Source organism: Cololabis saira, chromosome 9, assembly GCF_033807715.1.
Source record: "Cololabis saira isolate AMF1-May2022 chromosome 9, fColSai1.1, whole genome shotgun sequence".
Taxonomy (NCBI): Eukaryota; Metazoa; Chordata; class Actinopteri; order Beloniformes; family Belonidae; genus Cololabis; species Cololabis saira.
In genome coordinates this window covers 13,795,312-13,812,441 of record NC_084595.1, presented here as the reverse complement: position 1 = coordinate 13,812,441, position 17,130 = coordinate 13,795,312, and the positions used below count along the sequence as shown (strand labels likewise).

At 45.2% G+C, this 17,130-nt stretch overlaps 1 protein-coding gene across 2 annotated transcripts in view; it reads right to left on the bottom strand.

The window, feature by feature from the left end:
• The window catches only part of camsap1b (calmodulin regulated spectrin-associated protein 1b), a 47,543-nt gene that overhangs the window by 24,822 nt on the left and 5,591 nt on the right, over positions 1–17,130 (bottom strand). For both annotated transcript variants that reach the window (XM_061730521.1, XM_061730522.1), the window contains exon 3: positions 3,409–3,671. In XM_061730521.1, coding sequence (XP_061586505.1) covers positions 3,409–3,671 — 263 coding nt within the window. The remainder of the gene's footprint in view (positions 1–3,408; positions 3,672–17,130) is intronic.

Genomic DNA, 17,130 nt, shown 5'->3' with positions numbered 1-17,130 from the left:
GCAGCAAAGTTCAAACCGCCCGGTCCCGCGGGACCCAATCCCAATACAGCCCTCTACATCCATCCTGTAGGTGTTATTGGGGTTGTGATGGGACAGATGTGCTTCCTACACTTCACCTCAGGCCGACTACGGGTGCAGACTGGTGCCCAAACGAAGATTAGCGGTGGGAACACCAATGTTTTCTCTAGTAGAATGAATCCTCGTGTATTCTTTAATATCAGTATATTTCTCTGTTTCATCTTCATTCTGCATCGAGACACCTGATGTATTTTTTGACCCTTTTGCACGGAACTGTTTAATTAAATCTACTGAAATCTGAATCATCTCTCAAGTCTTATTCTTGGCCACTTGGATACTCAGTTCTCAGTCCAGAGAAACACATAGTTGAGAAGAACTTATTAAAAGAGGTTTAGCAGGCTTTTCCCCTCTCCACCTCTTTTTACTCCATTCCCTTCACATGACACCATGCGAGTAAGGCCATACATATACAGTTAGCAATGATAAAACTTTCCTTTCATCATTTCAAGAACAATTATTGGGTACCTGCAAGTAAAAGCCCAAAGGAAAGAAAAGGTGAAAAAGGTATTTCGATGAAACGTACAGAGATAAGATGATGCAGCAACCTTTGTACTGATGTACTTTTACATTCAGCATCTTTATAAACGAGGACTGGGTTATATAGCAGCTTTATAGAGGCTGCTCCAACGTCTATATTTCTTTCTCCTGGATTTGTCATCAACAAGAGCAGTCTTCAAACTTCCATTCATTATTCGTAATTTATGGAATATTTTCTTCACCAAAAGAAAACAGAAACCTCCCACTGAACTGATAAGAGGTTGGGCTAACCAGGTTAAACAAGGCGAGTGGGAGTGGCCTCATTTGTGCTTCTGTGTTCTTGTCAGAGCATCAGCAGCCGGGCTCGGCCTGAATGTGTTCGCTCACATTTAAGTAACGATAACCAGAACATTAATGTGCTGCCGGACTGTATCTGCCGGTGCCTGTCTCAGCGCGTGCTGCTAAAGGTGTTTCCTCAACAAGCGTTGTTTGTGATATTATTGACTCTTTGAGCTAAATAAAACTAGACAATGAGAACAGCTTCATGAGGAAGTCTATTTTATGAAAATACAGAACGTGACAGAAAGAGATGTAAACTGCTCAGCAGCAGACGGCTGGTCTCTTACTAACGGACAGGTCGTGCTCTGAAACACCGGTCTTAAGTCCATTTGTACTTCCCTGGAGTGGTAAGTGTGGATATTCGTTTTTTTTTTTTTCTCTTTCAGAGAGCGGTAGATTTTGTATAAGAATAAAGAATAAAGAATAAAAAAGGAGGATCTTAAACTTTAGTAGAAATTCCACTTGATCAACTTTTATTCACTCATGCGAAATGTCAATCATTTGAGATTTCCTTCTCCCAATAACACACACACACACACACACACACACACACACACACACACACACACTGAGATTTCCTTCTCCCAATAACACACACACACACACACACACACACTGACTGCGTTTACATGCAGTCAATAACCCTTTTAAAACCCGAATATTGGCAATAACCCGAATTTGCACGGCCATGTAAACACCAATAACCCCCTTAGAATAATCCAAATTTGCTCATATTCAGGTTTTTAAAAACCCGAATATGACCCCTGGGTTACTCCTTAACCCGAATATTGGGTCATGTAAACGCCTAACGGAATATCCCCATCAAACGGAACATGAATTTGTTTTCTGCGCATGCTCTGTTCGCAAGGAATCCTGGTCTTTTGAGTCCAGGACGTACTTCTAAACACGGGGAAACGCAAGACCACGCAACACTTTTGGAGTGAGGAGGAGACTAATCATTTTATAAATGTAATGAAGGATATGAACATTTTGGCATTTGTAGACGGTACAAAGTACCGGGATAGCGAGATTTACAAGAAGGTGAGCGAAAAGTTGCGAGAAGCAGCATTTGTTTTGAATTTGGATACAGGAAGGAGAAGCGGAAATGACGGTTATTTCGTCATGACACACACACACACACACACACACACACACACACACACACACACACACACACACACACACACACACACACACACACACACACACACACACACACACACACACACACACACACACACACACACACACACACACACACACACACACACACACACACACACACGAGAAGAAATGAATAGCAGTGCAACATCAAACTGCATGTTTCTGTAAATATCTTGATGTACCTGCACACTGCTTTTAAAAGGGTTTATGAAGGAATAAACTTTACACCACCAACACGATGAACCAACAGACAAGTCACCGGCGTCCCGCACAAACATTCGTGCTGTCAATATGCTGGTCCTTTTCCAAAAGGTCGGGGGTTTAAAGACGGCTCGGTCCATCTCGGCTGATCTAATCAGTGATTTTATGTTGCTTCCACCTGGCTGCAGATACAAGGCTGCAAAAACACGAACCAGACTGTCGCGGATACAAGTGGGGAAAATGAGTTTCCTCCAACAGTACAAGTAAAGAGTAAGTAACACATAAGAGTTCTTTAAGTCCTCTCTGTAATTATTGTCTTTATACTACATAAAGTTATCTTATTATGTGTTCTTACGGCAAAACGACTTCATAATCGTAGTTGCACATATTGTGTTTTTCTATGAACCTTAAATGGACTTTTAATACCGGCAATGAGGCTTCAGACAAAGTGATGCACCTTTCCTCTCAGTCGGCAGATGCAAACTCATGTCTTTTGTGAAAAGCCCCACCGAAAACGACCACAGGACAAAAATGAAAAGAAGCTTTGCATTTACAATCAGTGTGAGACTAACATTGCTGATAGGAAGCAGCTTTTCCAAAACATTCCAGATAGATGCAAAGTTACAATGACATCTACCTTATTAATCTCCGTGCCACCCTTCAGTGTTGTTTTCCATACAACCAGCATGACAGTCAAATCCCAGCTCTTTATTTGAATAGGAATGATAAGAGTACAGCAAAGTACCGTAAGTACTGGACAAATCAAGCAGCCAACCGTGTCAAAAACTCTGTTGTGCTAAGAAATAAAGAAATAAAATATTGACAAAGATAACTAATTATCATGCTTTTTGAAAAGTTTCTCTCCGTATGTGATGCAGCAGGATCTTCCAGGTGCATAAAGCCTGTGGATGAGTTGATGACACTGCTGAAAAACAAAAGCACTCTCTACTTCCTCTGTTTCCACAGAGGTAAGATAACGCATCAAACAAGCGACGTGCTAATGCACAGAGTTGCCCTTGTTCTTCTGGCCTGATTTCCCATTCACTCCCAATCAGCTCCAGCAGTCACACTTTGCAATTACTGCATCAGTATAAAGAATAAAATAGTTATTATCCATCTATTAAACTGTTCACCAGAACATCCACTCACCATCTTGATGGGCATGCAGGCCAAGTCCCCCTCTGTGACGGGGGTGTCGTCACTCTCCACCACGTAGATTCCCTTCCGGGACAGAGCCTGGATGACTGACAGGTGGGACTGGAGCGACGCTGCCTGCTCCGTCTTGAGGATGAGGGCGCACACGCGGCAGTAAAGGTCGCAGGACAGCAGCAGGTGGATGACGGGAGGCTTGATGTGTTCCTGGTCGTACTGGTCCGTGTAAAACGGGTCCCTCAAGTCCTCTGGGATATGATCTGCAACGGAGAGATTGCTCAATTGAACCACGGGGCATTGACAAGTGTACAGTAACCCCTCGTTTTTCGCGGGGGTTACGTTCCAAAAAGAACCCGTGATAAGTGAATTTTTTTTTTTATTTCACCTTTATTTATCCAGATAAAAAAAAAACCCATTGAGGTCAAGACCTCTTTTCCAAGGGTGACCTGGCCAAGGAAGGCAGCAGCACACGTCCACACACAAATAACAGCAATCACGTAATAAACATTAAAATGAGAGTGCAAACTGTTAGCGAATAAAGTGCAATAGTGGTGACTTCAATAATATGTAAAAACAACTTCAGAAATAATTTTAAATTTAAAAACACGGGCACATGTAGTTTAAAAACACAGGCACTGCTGAAAGGATTCCCGTTGTCGTTTTTTCAGAAGTGAGCGAAAGGCTTCAAAAGAAACAAGTTCAGGCATTTTCAGTTCATTTTGTAAGGTATTCCACGCAGACGGTGCAGAGAAACTAAAAGCGTGCAGGTGTGTTTTTTCAAGAGAAGAACATAGCTATGGGTAGTTTTGTCACTCTTTTTTCTTCTGGGCAAAAAGATTCTTATAAACAGACATGCCAACATCGATTATATTTGAGAACTGTAATGAACGATTCATCAAAGGGTCCCATTCTTGAGCTGCTCGCTGAAGTTCATTGTCCATTCTCAGCATTGTTGCTAAGCGTTATAGCGAGGGATTACTGTACAGTTAAGTTTTGCATGGATACTGTAAGCAAATATGACGGTTGCCACTGGGAGGATCACAGTAAATATGCAGTAAAAGGAAGCAGGAGCATGTTGGTGCCTGTAAAAGACCTTAAGCAGGACTTTTCCTCAGGTGAGACTTCTACAGAGACCTTTCCATGTAATATTTGCTCAAGAACAGCTTCAGTTTACCTTGGGTAAAAACAACAGTTTGTTTTTATAAACCACAGCGCTCTGAGCCACAGATCCTCACTCATCCAAGTCCTCAATGAAACAAAGCTCTCCATGTGGCAGAGCGGTTTATGCCAACGCTGACGTAACAGTGATGCAGCAACAAAAATGAAAAGAAAAACAGAGAGTAGAGATTCTGTTGCTTCGGATGTGAAGTCATTCTCCCAACCCAGACCCACGGCCATATAGGGGCAAACGGCACACTTAGTGTGAACAGACCAAATTTGTACTGGAAGTAAACCACACTGCAATCACTGAAGCTCTCCAACAGCTGGCTCTAACAACAGTGATGTGCTAATAGAAATTACTATGTTCTTTTTAAATCTATTTAGCGCTGCGCCGTGCACAGAAACAGTGATGTAGTCATGGAAATGCACTGCAACTGTCCACTTATGATGAAGAAGCTGCCAGTATTTGGATATATCCGGGCTACAAGCGTGTTTACATTCACAGCTGACATCTTTTCAATGACACAAAAAGTAATCTGACTACAGCAAAATGGAAAAAAGGAAGATGTTGCACGCCAGAGACTAGACTCATGAAACACTTACACATAAAATGCCTTAGTAAAGAGTTGCATCTATGTTGCAGCTGAATCTCATCAATATGAACACACAAACCCCTCAACATTCTCACATTGTGATTAGAAATTAAGTTTTTAACTCATAACACTGCTAGTGGCTGTTTTTAAAACCCTTCCAATTATTTTTTTGAAATTATGCAAAAGACACAGAGCCACAGGTGTAACAGGTCTAACACCCAAAACTCTCCATCACAGGATGAAGAAGTCATTTGTACTGCTGATTTGTATTTCTAACTGTTTAGAGACCACACTGCCACTGACTTGCCATAAATTACAGCTGTACAGCGACCTGTGTTGTACAGAAATACTCTGCACATCTGTATTCTTAGATCTGTGGGTTAAGATGCAGCAGGAGATGTTTCCTTTAAAAACAGCAGCTCACTTTATGGCTTCAACTAATACAAAGAGACAAAGTACCGTGATTTAGGAAAAAGTCAGATTTTAGGTCAGTTTGTTAAAAACAAGTGAAGACAGTTAACTTTTGAGCAAGTTTTGATTTGGTGCAAAATACATTTGGTTTAAGAAAAATAATGACAGACGAAAACATTGAAAACCTCAATAAGCTTATAATTCCAATAATGAGGTTTGTTATTTCTACATGTCTTAAGGACTAAGTAGTATAAACAAGATTAATACTAGGGATGTCCCGATCCGATCACGTTGTTTCAGACATGATCGAAATCGGACATTGCATCCATATTCTCATTATTTTGATCAGCGCATCAAACAGATGATGGAAAAAATTTTAATTAACCGGTGTATCAGCAACGGGTCCATGTAATTTTGCGTGAAAGCACTGCTAATATGAGGAAAGCTAAGGGTGAGGTGGGGTGTGGAGTGTGAGCTGTGTAACTTAAAGTGAGTTCAATAAAGTTTGTGGGGATCTGCACATAGGAGAGCTACAGCAGAGGCAAATAAATAAAAGTTAAGTTACAACAGTGGTTGAAAACCGTCTGTGTCGTCTTCCTCAGCTGAGCGTTCAGAAAAACGCTGCAGGTGGTGTTTGCATTCTTGCCGAGTGCAGCGTGCACGAACGCAGCGTGATGAACACCCTGCTACCGCGAGGAAGATTGTAGGTCCCTTCAACACAAACATTTTATTCTTTAAGCCAGAAAAGGACAGTAAGAAGTAAGAACAGTCTAAAAAGCACATTACTGCCTTACTGTACGACACTGTTGCTCTTTTATTTGCTTATTTGTTTACATGCCTGCTGGGTATTTTAAGTTGAGCGCGGTTTTTATTTAATTAAAATTTATGTTTAAATTTGCACTATTTTTACTAGTTAATAGTTGACTTATTATTACTTGACTGTTCAAGCTACTTTGAAGAAAACTGCACTGTTTAAATGCTAAATGACAAAATAAAAATGAGGGACAGCTTGGATCTGTTTATTTTGCAATTTGATCATCTTTTTAATGTGTTACGAAAGTAGGGCTGGGCGATATGGCAAAAAAAGTGATCACGATTTTTTTTCCCATATTGAATGATCCCGATTTTTAATCACGATTTTTTTAAATCAGAAGATCCCCCCTCCCTTCTGGAATAAAATAGAAAGAAACCAGAGATTAGTTTTTTTTTTATTAACAAATAAAGCAAATAGCATGTTTTAACAAGAATCCAGAATGCTACCAGTGGTACCCACCGAAAAAACTAGGGATGCACCGAAATGAAAATTTGAGGCCGAAACTGAAGCAGAATAAAATTTAAAGACTTGGCTGAATACTGAGTACTGAATAGCCTACGGAATGCGGTTGTTCACAGTTTTTCATTTATTTTGCCATTTTTTTCACAATTGCATAGATAAAATTGCAATGACATTATTAACAACAAAAACAGTAAACTAATGAGTTGAGCCACTGTCAAGCAGCTGGCGATGCGGTTGCTTAAATTGACCAAAAGGTGGCTTTCTAACATCACAGATTGTGTACTGTGCGTGACTCTGACGCTGGTTGGTAATTAAGGAGTTAAAACTCACTCGCCACTTACGGGACTCAGTAACCAGCAGAAACGGCAGTTTTATTACATTTATTAACTGTAGTACCGCTATTATGAGAGGTTATTTCTCACAGTATTAGCCGGGACTTAAGGCTGATTTATGGTCCCGCGTTACACCAACGCAGAGCCTACGGCGTCATCTGCTGAGCTCTGCTTGTTGCCTCCGCGTTCCGACACATTCACTCCGCTGAGCGTGCCGCTTACGTAAGCCGAGGGGGGTGGAGTTATTAAGACCAATGGCAATAGCAAGACTGAGAGATGGAGACATTTTCAAATAAGAATTAATGTGGATGCAGCAAAGCAGCAGTGGTCTGAGGAGGAGACGACCTGTCTTTTAGAGATGTGTCCACAGAGGTGCTACGTGGACCAAGTCCGTTTAGAGCAAATACATTGTTGCTTCAATTTTCATGCCCTCGCAGCGACGTAATTGACAATTACCAGCGACGTAACTAACCCTTAACACACAAGCTATGGAAAAGCAAACCGGTTCTCAGCAAGTTGTCGCAACTTGCAAACCTGCACCAGCTCTGGCCCAGAACCAGCCCTGGAACCGGTTTGGTGGAAAAGGGGTGTTACGGCCCTGTGGCCTCTGTGTCTGTTTGTGTGTGTGTGTGGTTGCTCTGCTCTGCCTCTTCCCAGGTCCCGCTCCCTGCCTTCCCACTCATTGATCACACCTGCAGCCAAGCAGCCATGATTGGGTGTGGCCAGCTACAAATACCTGGGGGGAGCTGCAGTTCGGCCTCTATGTGGGCCTTTTATGTGTGACGAAGCCGTGTGTGTGGCAGGTTTTCTCCAGGCTGCTGTGGTTGAAGTCTGGCAGATCAGCTTATCGGCTCTCCTAGTGGGGGGGAGCCCGCTTTATGTTGTTTTTTCTTAATAAATGCGCCTCGGCTCTTTTGAAACATTGGTCTCCTCCTATTTTATCCTTCGGTTCCCACCTGTGTTACTCTCCTCATTACCTTTTGCCCATGGGGACGTAACATATTTGGGGGCTCGTTCGGGGTACGAAGGATAACGAGTGGGTCATTGTTTGGTGGGTTTTTGTGGCGGTGAGTTGTTGCTGGTGTTGGGCAGGTGTGTTTGATGTCTGCTGATTTTGTCTGGCCTGGCCATTGTGTGAACTGCCTCCCCAGAAGTAGATGATTGAGCTGAGTGTCCAGCTGGGCTGACTCAGTCGTCCTTCCTGCGGGCACTCGTTTATTATTTTGTCTTTTTTGTTTTCGGAGCAAATCCTGGGTGGGGATTCAATTCCCTGGTGGGGGTAGGCATTTCAGGGCTCAGGCCGCTGATGTGTGGCCTTTCAAGTGGCCCCGAGCCCGGCACGCTCCAGAAGACAGCTAAGCCAGGCATAGTTTTGGTTAGGTAGGTTCTGGGGAAGTTTGTTTCTGGTCAGGTTGGGCTGTGTGTGTTTGCAGGCATCTATGTGCATTCTGTTCATCACTGGTGGGTGACTCACAGGTGTGTTGAGTGCTAAGCCAGTTGTTTCAGCCTAGCAGTGGCTTTGCTGTTCACTTGGTTAGCTCAGGGCTGTTGTGTTGGTGCTCAACAGGCTAGTCGGTAGCCTGTGGTGTGGTAGCCTTGTGTGGCTAGTCCAGTGAGGACGTGGTGTATAGTGTGTAATTGTGTTGTGTGTTTGGTGTCCTGGCGAGCATGGCTGCCTTCGACCTGGTTGTGTTTGTGGCTAACCCCACTCTGAGCTTGCTAGAAGCATGTCGAAGGGAGGACCTGCATGCTATTGCTAAGCATTATGGCATTCCTGTCTCCACTGCGCTCCGTAAGGGAGAGCTTAGGGATGCTGTTTTAAAGGGGATGGTTGACAAGGGTATTCACCTGCCTCCAGTGGCGATTGTGGACCAAGGGGAGGGGGCTTCTGTTGTGGCGGAGCCCTCGGGTGCGAGCGGCTCTGTTTCTCAGGGTGGAGAAGGGGCTGAGGGGGGGCGCTCCGCTCCCAGCGAACAGGGGAACAGCAGTGATGGTGAGGGGGAAGAGAAGCCGTTCACGATGCCACGCTTTGACCCCCTCTCTGCTGGGTCTACTCCTGGCTCTAGGCTAGATGCCCGGGTGAAGCTGCGTATTGCTCGTCTCCAGGTGGAGGCTCAGGAACGGAAAGAGGAGCGTGAGGCTCAGGAACGGAAAGAGGAGCGTGAGCTTAGGCTACAGGTGAAGAAGTTGGAGTTGGAAGCAGAGACTGCGGTTAGGATGCGTCAGCTGGAGCTGCAGGGCAGTGAGACCCCTGTCAGCGCTCCTGCTGTAGGTACACAGTCTCCTGCATACCACCCTCCCGGCTTTGACATCAGTAGACATATTTCTCTAGTTCCTGCCTTCCGAGAGTCTGAAGTAGAGTCATACTTTGGTGCGTTTGAGCGAATAGCTACCGCCCTACACTGGCCAGCTGACGTGTGGGCCATCCTGCTGCAGTGTAAGTTGACTGGAAAGGCTCAGGAGGCGTGTGCTTCCCTCTCTGTGGAAGACAGCCTTTTGTATGAGAAGGTGAAAGGCGCTATACTTCGTGTGTACGAGCTAGTCCCAGAAGCCTACCGACAGCGGTTCCGCAACCTCAGAAAGACCTCCAGTCAGACATACTCTGACTTTGCTAGGGAGAAAGTGATTCTTTTTGACCGTTGGTGTGCTGCCTGTAAGGCTGACGTTGTGCGCTTTTGTAAAACCTGCTGTACCTGCCAGGTTGTAGGAAAACCGAATCAGGTTGTTCCCCCAGCCCCTCTGCACCCCATCCCAGCCTGGGGTGAACCGTTCGAACGCGTCCTGGTAGACTGTGTAGGTCCGATGCCCCGTACAAAGTCTGGTAACCAGTTCCTTCTGACTCTAATGTGTGTTTCCACCCGGTTTCCTGAGGCCATCCCTCTTAGGAGGATTACTGCCCCAGCTATCACTAAGGCTTTGACCAAATTTTTCACCACATTTGGGCTCCCCAAGGTTGTGCAAACCGACCAGGGAAGTAACTTCCTCTCCAGAACTTTCAAGCAGGCTTTGCAGTCTTTAGGTGTCTCCCATTCAGTGTCCAGCGCTTACCACCCTGAGTCTCAAGGTGCGCTTGAACGTTGGCATCAGACCCTGAAGAGTATGCTGCGTAAATACTGTTGTGACACCGGAAATAGCTGGGATGAGGGGGTTCCCTTTGTACTCTTTGCCATTCGTGATGCTAAGCAAGAATCCCTTGGTTTCAGTCCAGCTGAGCTTGTGTTTGGTCACAATGTGCGTGGACCTGTGAAGGTGCTGAAAGAGCGATTTATGTCTGTCCCACCTGCTAAAGTGGAGGTGGCAGATTTCGTCTCTCAGTGTAGGGAGCGACTGCAGAGTGCCTCGAAACTGGCAAGGGGGGCTCTTTCTTCCACCCAGCGTAGCATGAAGACCCGGTATGACAGGAAAGCGGTCAGGCGTCAGTTCCAGCCTGGGGACCAAGTTTTGGTATTGTTGCCAGTGCCTGGTTCTGCTCTCACGGCCCGCTTCTCGGGGCCATATGTTGTGGAGAGCAAGGTATCTGACACTGACTATGTCATCGCCACCCCTGAACGGAGGAGGAAGATGCGCTTGTGTCATATTAACATGCTAAAATCTTATAATTCCAGGGAAGCTGGTCCAGGGAGGCAGGGACCCGCCTTGGGGGGCATGGCCCCTGATGGGCCGTCTGTCTCTCTGATCTGTGATGGGACTGAGCAGGATGATGGTTTGGCAGTGCTGTCAGATGGTCAGCAGAGTGGCAGGTTGTCTAATTCTCAGTTTCTATCAACTGTTGGGTCACAATTATCTTACCTCCCAGAGTGGCAGCGGGATGGTGTTGTCCAGCTGCTCCACGCCTATCCTGCTCTATTTAATGATGTGCCTTCATGTACCACTGTTCTCCAGCATGATATTGACGTTGGGTCTGCCACACCCATCAAGCAGCATCCTTATCGCTGTCCAGTTGGAAAGCGGGAGGTCCTGAAAAAGGAGGCTGAGTACCTGTTGCAGAATGGGTTAGCTAAGCCTAGCCACAGTCCGTGGAGTTCCCCGTGTCTGCTAGTTCCGAAGTCCGATGGTACTCCACGTTTTTGCACAGACTTCCGCAAGGTCAATGCAGTGACTGTGCCAGACTCTTTCCCTTTGCCCCGTGTGGAAGACTGTATAGACAGTATTGGTCCAGCTACGGTGATAACAAAACTAGATCTGCTGAAAGGGTACTGGCAGGTACCTCTGACCGCTAGGGCTTCTGACATCTCTGCCTTTGTGACCCCCGACCATTTCTTGCAGTACACGGTGATGGCCTTCGGAATGAGAAATGCACCCGCTACATTCCAGCGTCTGATGCAGATAGTGTTGGGGGACGTGCCTCAGTGTAAAGTGTACCTGGACGATGTGGTAGTGTATTCCACCGTCTGGGAGGAACATCTCTCTAGTCTGGCAGTGGTGTTTGAACGGCTTGCTGCAGCCTCTTTGACCCTTAACCTTGCTAAATGTGAGTTTGGTAAAGCAACCATCACCTATCTAGGGAAACAGGTTGGGCATGGCCGGGTGCGTCCTGTGGATGCAAAGGTCGCGGCGGTGCTGTCCTACCCAGCTCCCACTACCAGGCGGGAGCTCCGCCGTTTCCTGGGCGTGACCGGCTACTATCGCTGTTTCTGTAGGAACTTCTCTGTAGTGGTTGCTCCGCTCACCAGGCTGTGTAGCCCTGCTGTGCCATTCACGTGGGATGGGGAGTGTCAGACAGCCTTCGAAGCCGCTAAGTCTCTCCTCTGCAGTGCCCCTGTTTTATCTGCTCCTAACTTTGCTCTTCCCTTTAAACTTGAGGTGGATGCCAGTGCTTCCGGGGCTGGTGCTGTGCTACTGCAGGAGGGCGAGGGTGAAGTGAACCATCCAGTATGCTACTTTTCAGTGAAGTTCAAGCGCCATCAGCTGAACTATTCCACCATCGAGAAGGAGACGCTGGCGATGCTACTGGCCCTCCAGCATTTCGAGGTGTATGTTGGCTCCAGTTCCTCTCCAGTGATTGTGTACACTGACCATAACCCTCTGGTGTTCCTCTCACGTATGTACAACCACAACCAGCGCCTGATGCGCTGGGCTCTGTTAGTGCAGGGCCTTAACATCGAGATCCGGCACAAGAAAGGGGCAGACAACGTCGTGGCGGACGCGCTGTCCCGTGGGTGAGCCAGTTATTGCACAATAAAAAAACCCGGAGGGGTTTGTTTTTATGGGGGGGGGTGTTACGGCCCTGTGGCCTCTGTGTCTGTTTGTGTGTGTGTGTGGTTGCTCTGCTCTGCCTCTTCCCAGGTCCCGCTCCCTGCCTTCCCACTCATTGATCACACCTGCAGCCAAGCAGCCATGATTGGGTGTGGCCAGCTACAAATACCTGGGGGGAGCTGCAGTTCGGCCTCTATGTGGGCCTTTTATGTGTGACGAAGCCGTGTGTGTGGCAGGTTTTCTCCAGGCTGCTGTGGTTGAAGTCTGGCAGATCAGCTTATCGGCTCTCCTAGTGGGGGGGAGCCCGCTTTATGTTGTTTTTTCTTAATAAATGCGCCTCGGCTCTTTTGAAACATTGGTCTCCTCCTATTTTATCCTTCGGTTCCCACCTGTGTTACTCTCCTCATTACCTTTTGCCCATGGGGACGTAACAAGGGGTATAAGTAGCAGCTTAATGAGGGCAACCTCAAAAGCAGACTGGAGGTGTCCAAAAAATCTCAGTCATATCCCACAGACTCTGCTGTACAGGACTCTCTCAGAAAATTAGAATATTGTGATAAAGTTTTTCTGTAATGCAATTAAAAAAACAAAAATGTCATACATTCTGGATTCATTACAAATCCACTGAAATATTGCAAGCCTTTTATTATTTTAATATTGCTGATTATGGCTTACAGTTTAAGATTAAGATTCCCAGAATATTCTCATTTTTTGAGATAGGATATTTGAGTTTTCTTAAGCTGTAAGCCATGATCAGCAATATTAAAATAATAAAAGGCTTATAATATTTCAGTTGATTTGTAATTAATCCAGAATGTATGACATTTTTGTTTTTGTAATTGCATTACAGAAAATCACAATATTCTAATTTTCTGAGACAGTCCTGTATTTATGGATTTGGTTCCCATTTGTCAGCTGACAAGCTGATGAAATCCAGGGACCAACACGGTAACTGATGTCTGTGGTCAGGTGCAGCTTCATCGCAGTCTTCCAGGTCTTATACCAACTCTTGTTTTTTCCTTCCAGAAGTATAAAATCGCCATAAAATGTCCTCTAAATCTCTCCTTGATCTCCTGTCGGTTAGTAAAACTCACCTTCAACCTGAAATCCCAGGTGTTTTACCCCCCCATTATGTTTGGTGTTTCTCTGGGAGACTGGATTTGGTTTGAGTCATTTAAAGTCAAGTGTTACTTTTTCGTGTCATGACAACTTATGTGTTGATGTCAAAGCCCCTCCCTGTGCACCCTGGACACATTAGTATAACAGTGTTTTCACTGATTGATGGAACCGGGATAGTACTAATGACTAAAATGACAAGCATTATGCAATTAGCCCTGCAGTCTTCACCACAACAGATACTAACGCTTCAAACTCATCTTTCTTACCATGTTCCAGATTTATCACTGCAAGATGAGGTCTGAAAGATGAGGAAAAAGCTGCTGTACAAGAATATTACCCAGTGTGCCTAACGGTCAGTGTTTTGGGTAATTCCTCAAGATCTACATCCGAGTGTAACCACAGAGACAGTGGGAGTATTTGTGTATGAAAACAAAAAGGGGTCTTGGCGAGGCTCGTCTTCACGTTTGATTTCATTCCACAGAAGCTGATGTCATGTGGCAGCTCCCCCCCGCCTTCCTCCACCCCGAACATGCTGAAAACGGTTGTGAGCGGGGAGGAGCATGAGGACGGGGCCTGGCAACAAGCCCCAGGATGTGCTGCAGCACAGTCATCCAAGCATGATCAGTGCCACGATCAGGACGGGCAGGGCGGACCGGCGGCTAGCAACCGCGTCTGCATCTACAGCAGGTTCTCACTCTCAGTATTGTTGTGTCTGTCGCTAAGGCTGGGGGGGCAGCTGTGGCACACGCACAGTGCACGAGGACAAACAAATACACGCCTGAACAATAACAGACCAGGAAGAGAGGAGGCACACAGATGGCTTTACACCCCATGCATCTGAATCCCCATCAACATCCGATTCAAAGAAGGTTGGACACATTCATAATGAAAATGGGAGACATTAGCCGCCTAAATGTCACTGTTCTTGTGTATAGGTCAGACTGCAAACAGTATTTAACATGTTAGAAGACAACACATGGGTCACCGAGTCCCCTTGGAAGCCACAGAGGCTTTGGGGGTGCGTCTTCTACTACAACACAGCATCCCCACTCAAACTGATCTGTAATGCTTCATTTTCGTCTGTATAAAGATGCTCTTACTCGTTAGCCGAGACCCGTGATGGCAGAAGGCAACTAAATACATGCCTAAAAACCTGGGTATTAGCTCAGAGTGGGGAAAAGCAGCCTTTATAATGAGCCTTGAGCAGTTTAAAGCGAATCACTGAGCTGGAACAAACGCAACAGACAAAACTTTCTATTCATAACCTGGATTACCATTAAAACTCCAATCTTACTGCAGTTTGTTTTGGGTGAACGCTTTAGGGGTATTAGCAAATCTGGGTAATGACCACAGATATGTAAAAGACCGCAGAACACAAGAGGAGATTTTTACGAGCCTCATAAACTGTAGATGTTTCGACCAAAGACTACAGCAACACAACAGACATGCAAAGAAGTGAATATGAGATCATCACGCAGAGAGTCGACCAGCATCATTTCAGGGTTTCCACTCTGCCAGGACCTGTGATACATTAATCTCATCATCTGGGCCAGTCTGGTACGGTCCACTTATGGCACTTTTACACTAGAACCTACTCAGCCCGTCTCGACTCGCCTTGCCCCAGTTTGGCGCTTTTCCACTAGGGGTCCAACGTGCCGAGTAGATACTTTTTCTGTATCTATTCTGCCGAGGCTCTAAGCGGGCCATCCGTTTTTTGTTTTGAAATGACAAAATAAAAATAGAGAAATAATCCAAAATAATAATTTTCCCATCTTTTGTTTTGATAATGGAAAACGGAAAACGGATCGTTATCCATTATCCGTTATCCGATTTCATTGATGTGTCTGAAAATCGAAATCGGGAATTAAAACAGCGAGTGGAAAACTCTTTTCTCTATTTCCTATTCGTTTCCAAGGATACTGAAAACAAGGATTGGACAAATGGGGGGATTGCACATGCGCAGTAATAAATGAAGAAAGTTGTTTCTGGTTCTTTTGTTCATCAGATTGAAAATGAAGAGTTTTAGATTTTTTTAATGTTGAAACAGAAAATAAATCAAATATGAAACCTGGGAGTGAAACATGAGTTTAATCTGTAATCTGTCTTCACTCCATCATGAAACTGCAGTGATGTTGTGACAGTCCGTTCAGCTGCAGCATCCAATCAATAACATAAACTGAACAGAAAGAGTTTTCCATTCGCTGTTTTAATTCCCAATTTCGATTTTCAAACACTTCAATGAAATCGGATAAAGGATAACAATCCTTTTTTTTGTTTTTTATTATCAAAACAAAAGATGGGAAACTGATTATTTTGGATTATTTCTCTATTTTTATTTTGTCATTTCAAAACAAAAAACGGATGGCCGCGAAGTACACGGACCGAGTCGGACCAAATCTGACATCATCACAGTACACGCCACCGATTGGTTGGATGGTTGGCCAATAAGATGTCTGAGTCAGGAATGGATGTGACGACATTTCAAGAGCGACTCGCGGCTTCTTATTCATTTTATTCGAAGAACAACACTACGCCGCTGGAAGCCTTCTCTCCCTCCGTTGTTTTAATTTTATGTTGAATACAAGCCACAGACCAAGCAGCAGATAAATCATCTCATCCATGTTCTCCATCTTTGGCGTCTTTTACTTCTTCGTCCGTGTCGCACAATCAAGTACGTCACAGCAGCTTCGCTCCAACCCGCTACTCCTACTTCTGATCCGGGTGTGGAAAAGAAACGAGGGCAAGTTGAGGCGAGTCGAGTCGGGCTGAGTAGGTACTTGTGGAAAAGCCCCATTAGTCCCTCACCTCTTTACTGTACTGTGCTCATGGGACGCAGGGCGAGCTTCAGCTCAGCTGATCTAAAAGGTATTGTGGATAAATGGACTTGAGTGTAGGCCATTATTCTGTGGAAACCATAAACGCATAACTGCTGTGATGCGAAGAGGCCTCCCAGTTCACGGCAACCAGCAGCCTTCAGTACAAATACAACAGTACAACTATTTCTCACATGCTCAGCCTCAGGTGACTTATATTCAATGTTCTCAACTGAAATGTAGAAATTAAGAACTTAAAGTATTTGGAAGTTCAGACAAAGTCTGCACATAACACTTTCCTAAGCATGAATATAGACACAACAAGGAACACACAGTAAACACTTTCATGTCCCTGCCAAGTTCCCTTAGATGACATTTCTTGTGAACTGATATTATTAAAGTAGAGTGAATTATGACTTAAAGCTTTGACGGTTTTACTTCATACTCTGTTTCCATGTCAACAGACACGCAGGCTGATTCCCCAGCTAAACACAAGCAGCAACGTGTGACGATGTCACGGAGCTACACCGTCATCAGCACCTCCTCCTCCCTGTGGTTATAGATAACCCCGACTCTAACCCGGGGCCCTGGTTGATGTTTGCTCCTCTCCACACACCAACCTCAACCAACCTCAGCCAAAATGATCAATGTCAACTCAAAATGCACAGAACTATCAGCCGTTGACCGGAGACAGTTTCATGGAGGTTAATCTAAAATAACCACCGTAAAGTGTTTACCTCCAACAGCTGATGGGATTACCCGCCCTGACGGGATCTGCCCCGCTCCTTCCTACCCACCTCCCTGACTCATCTTCTTCT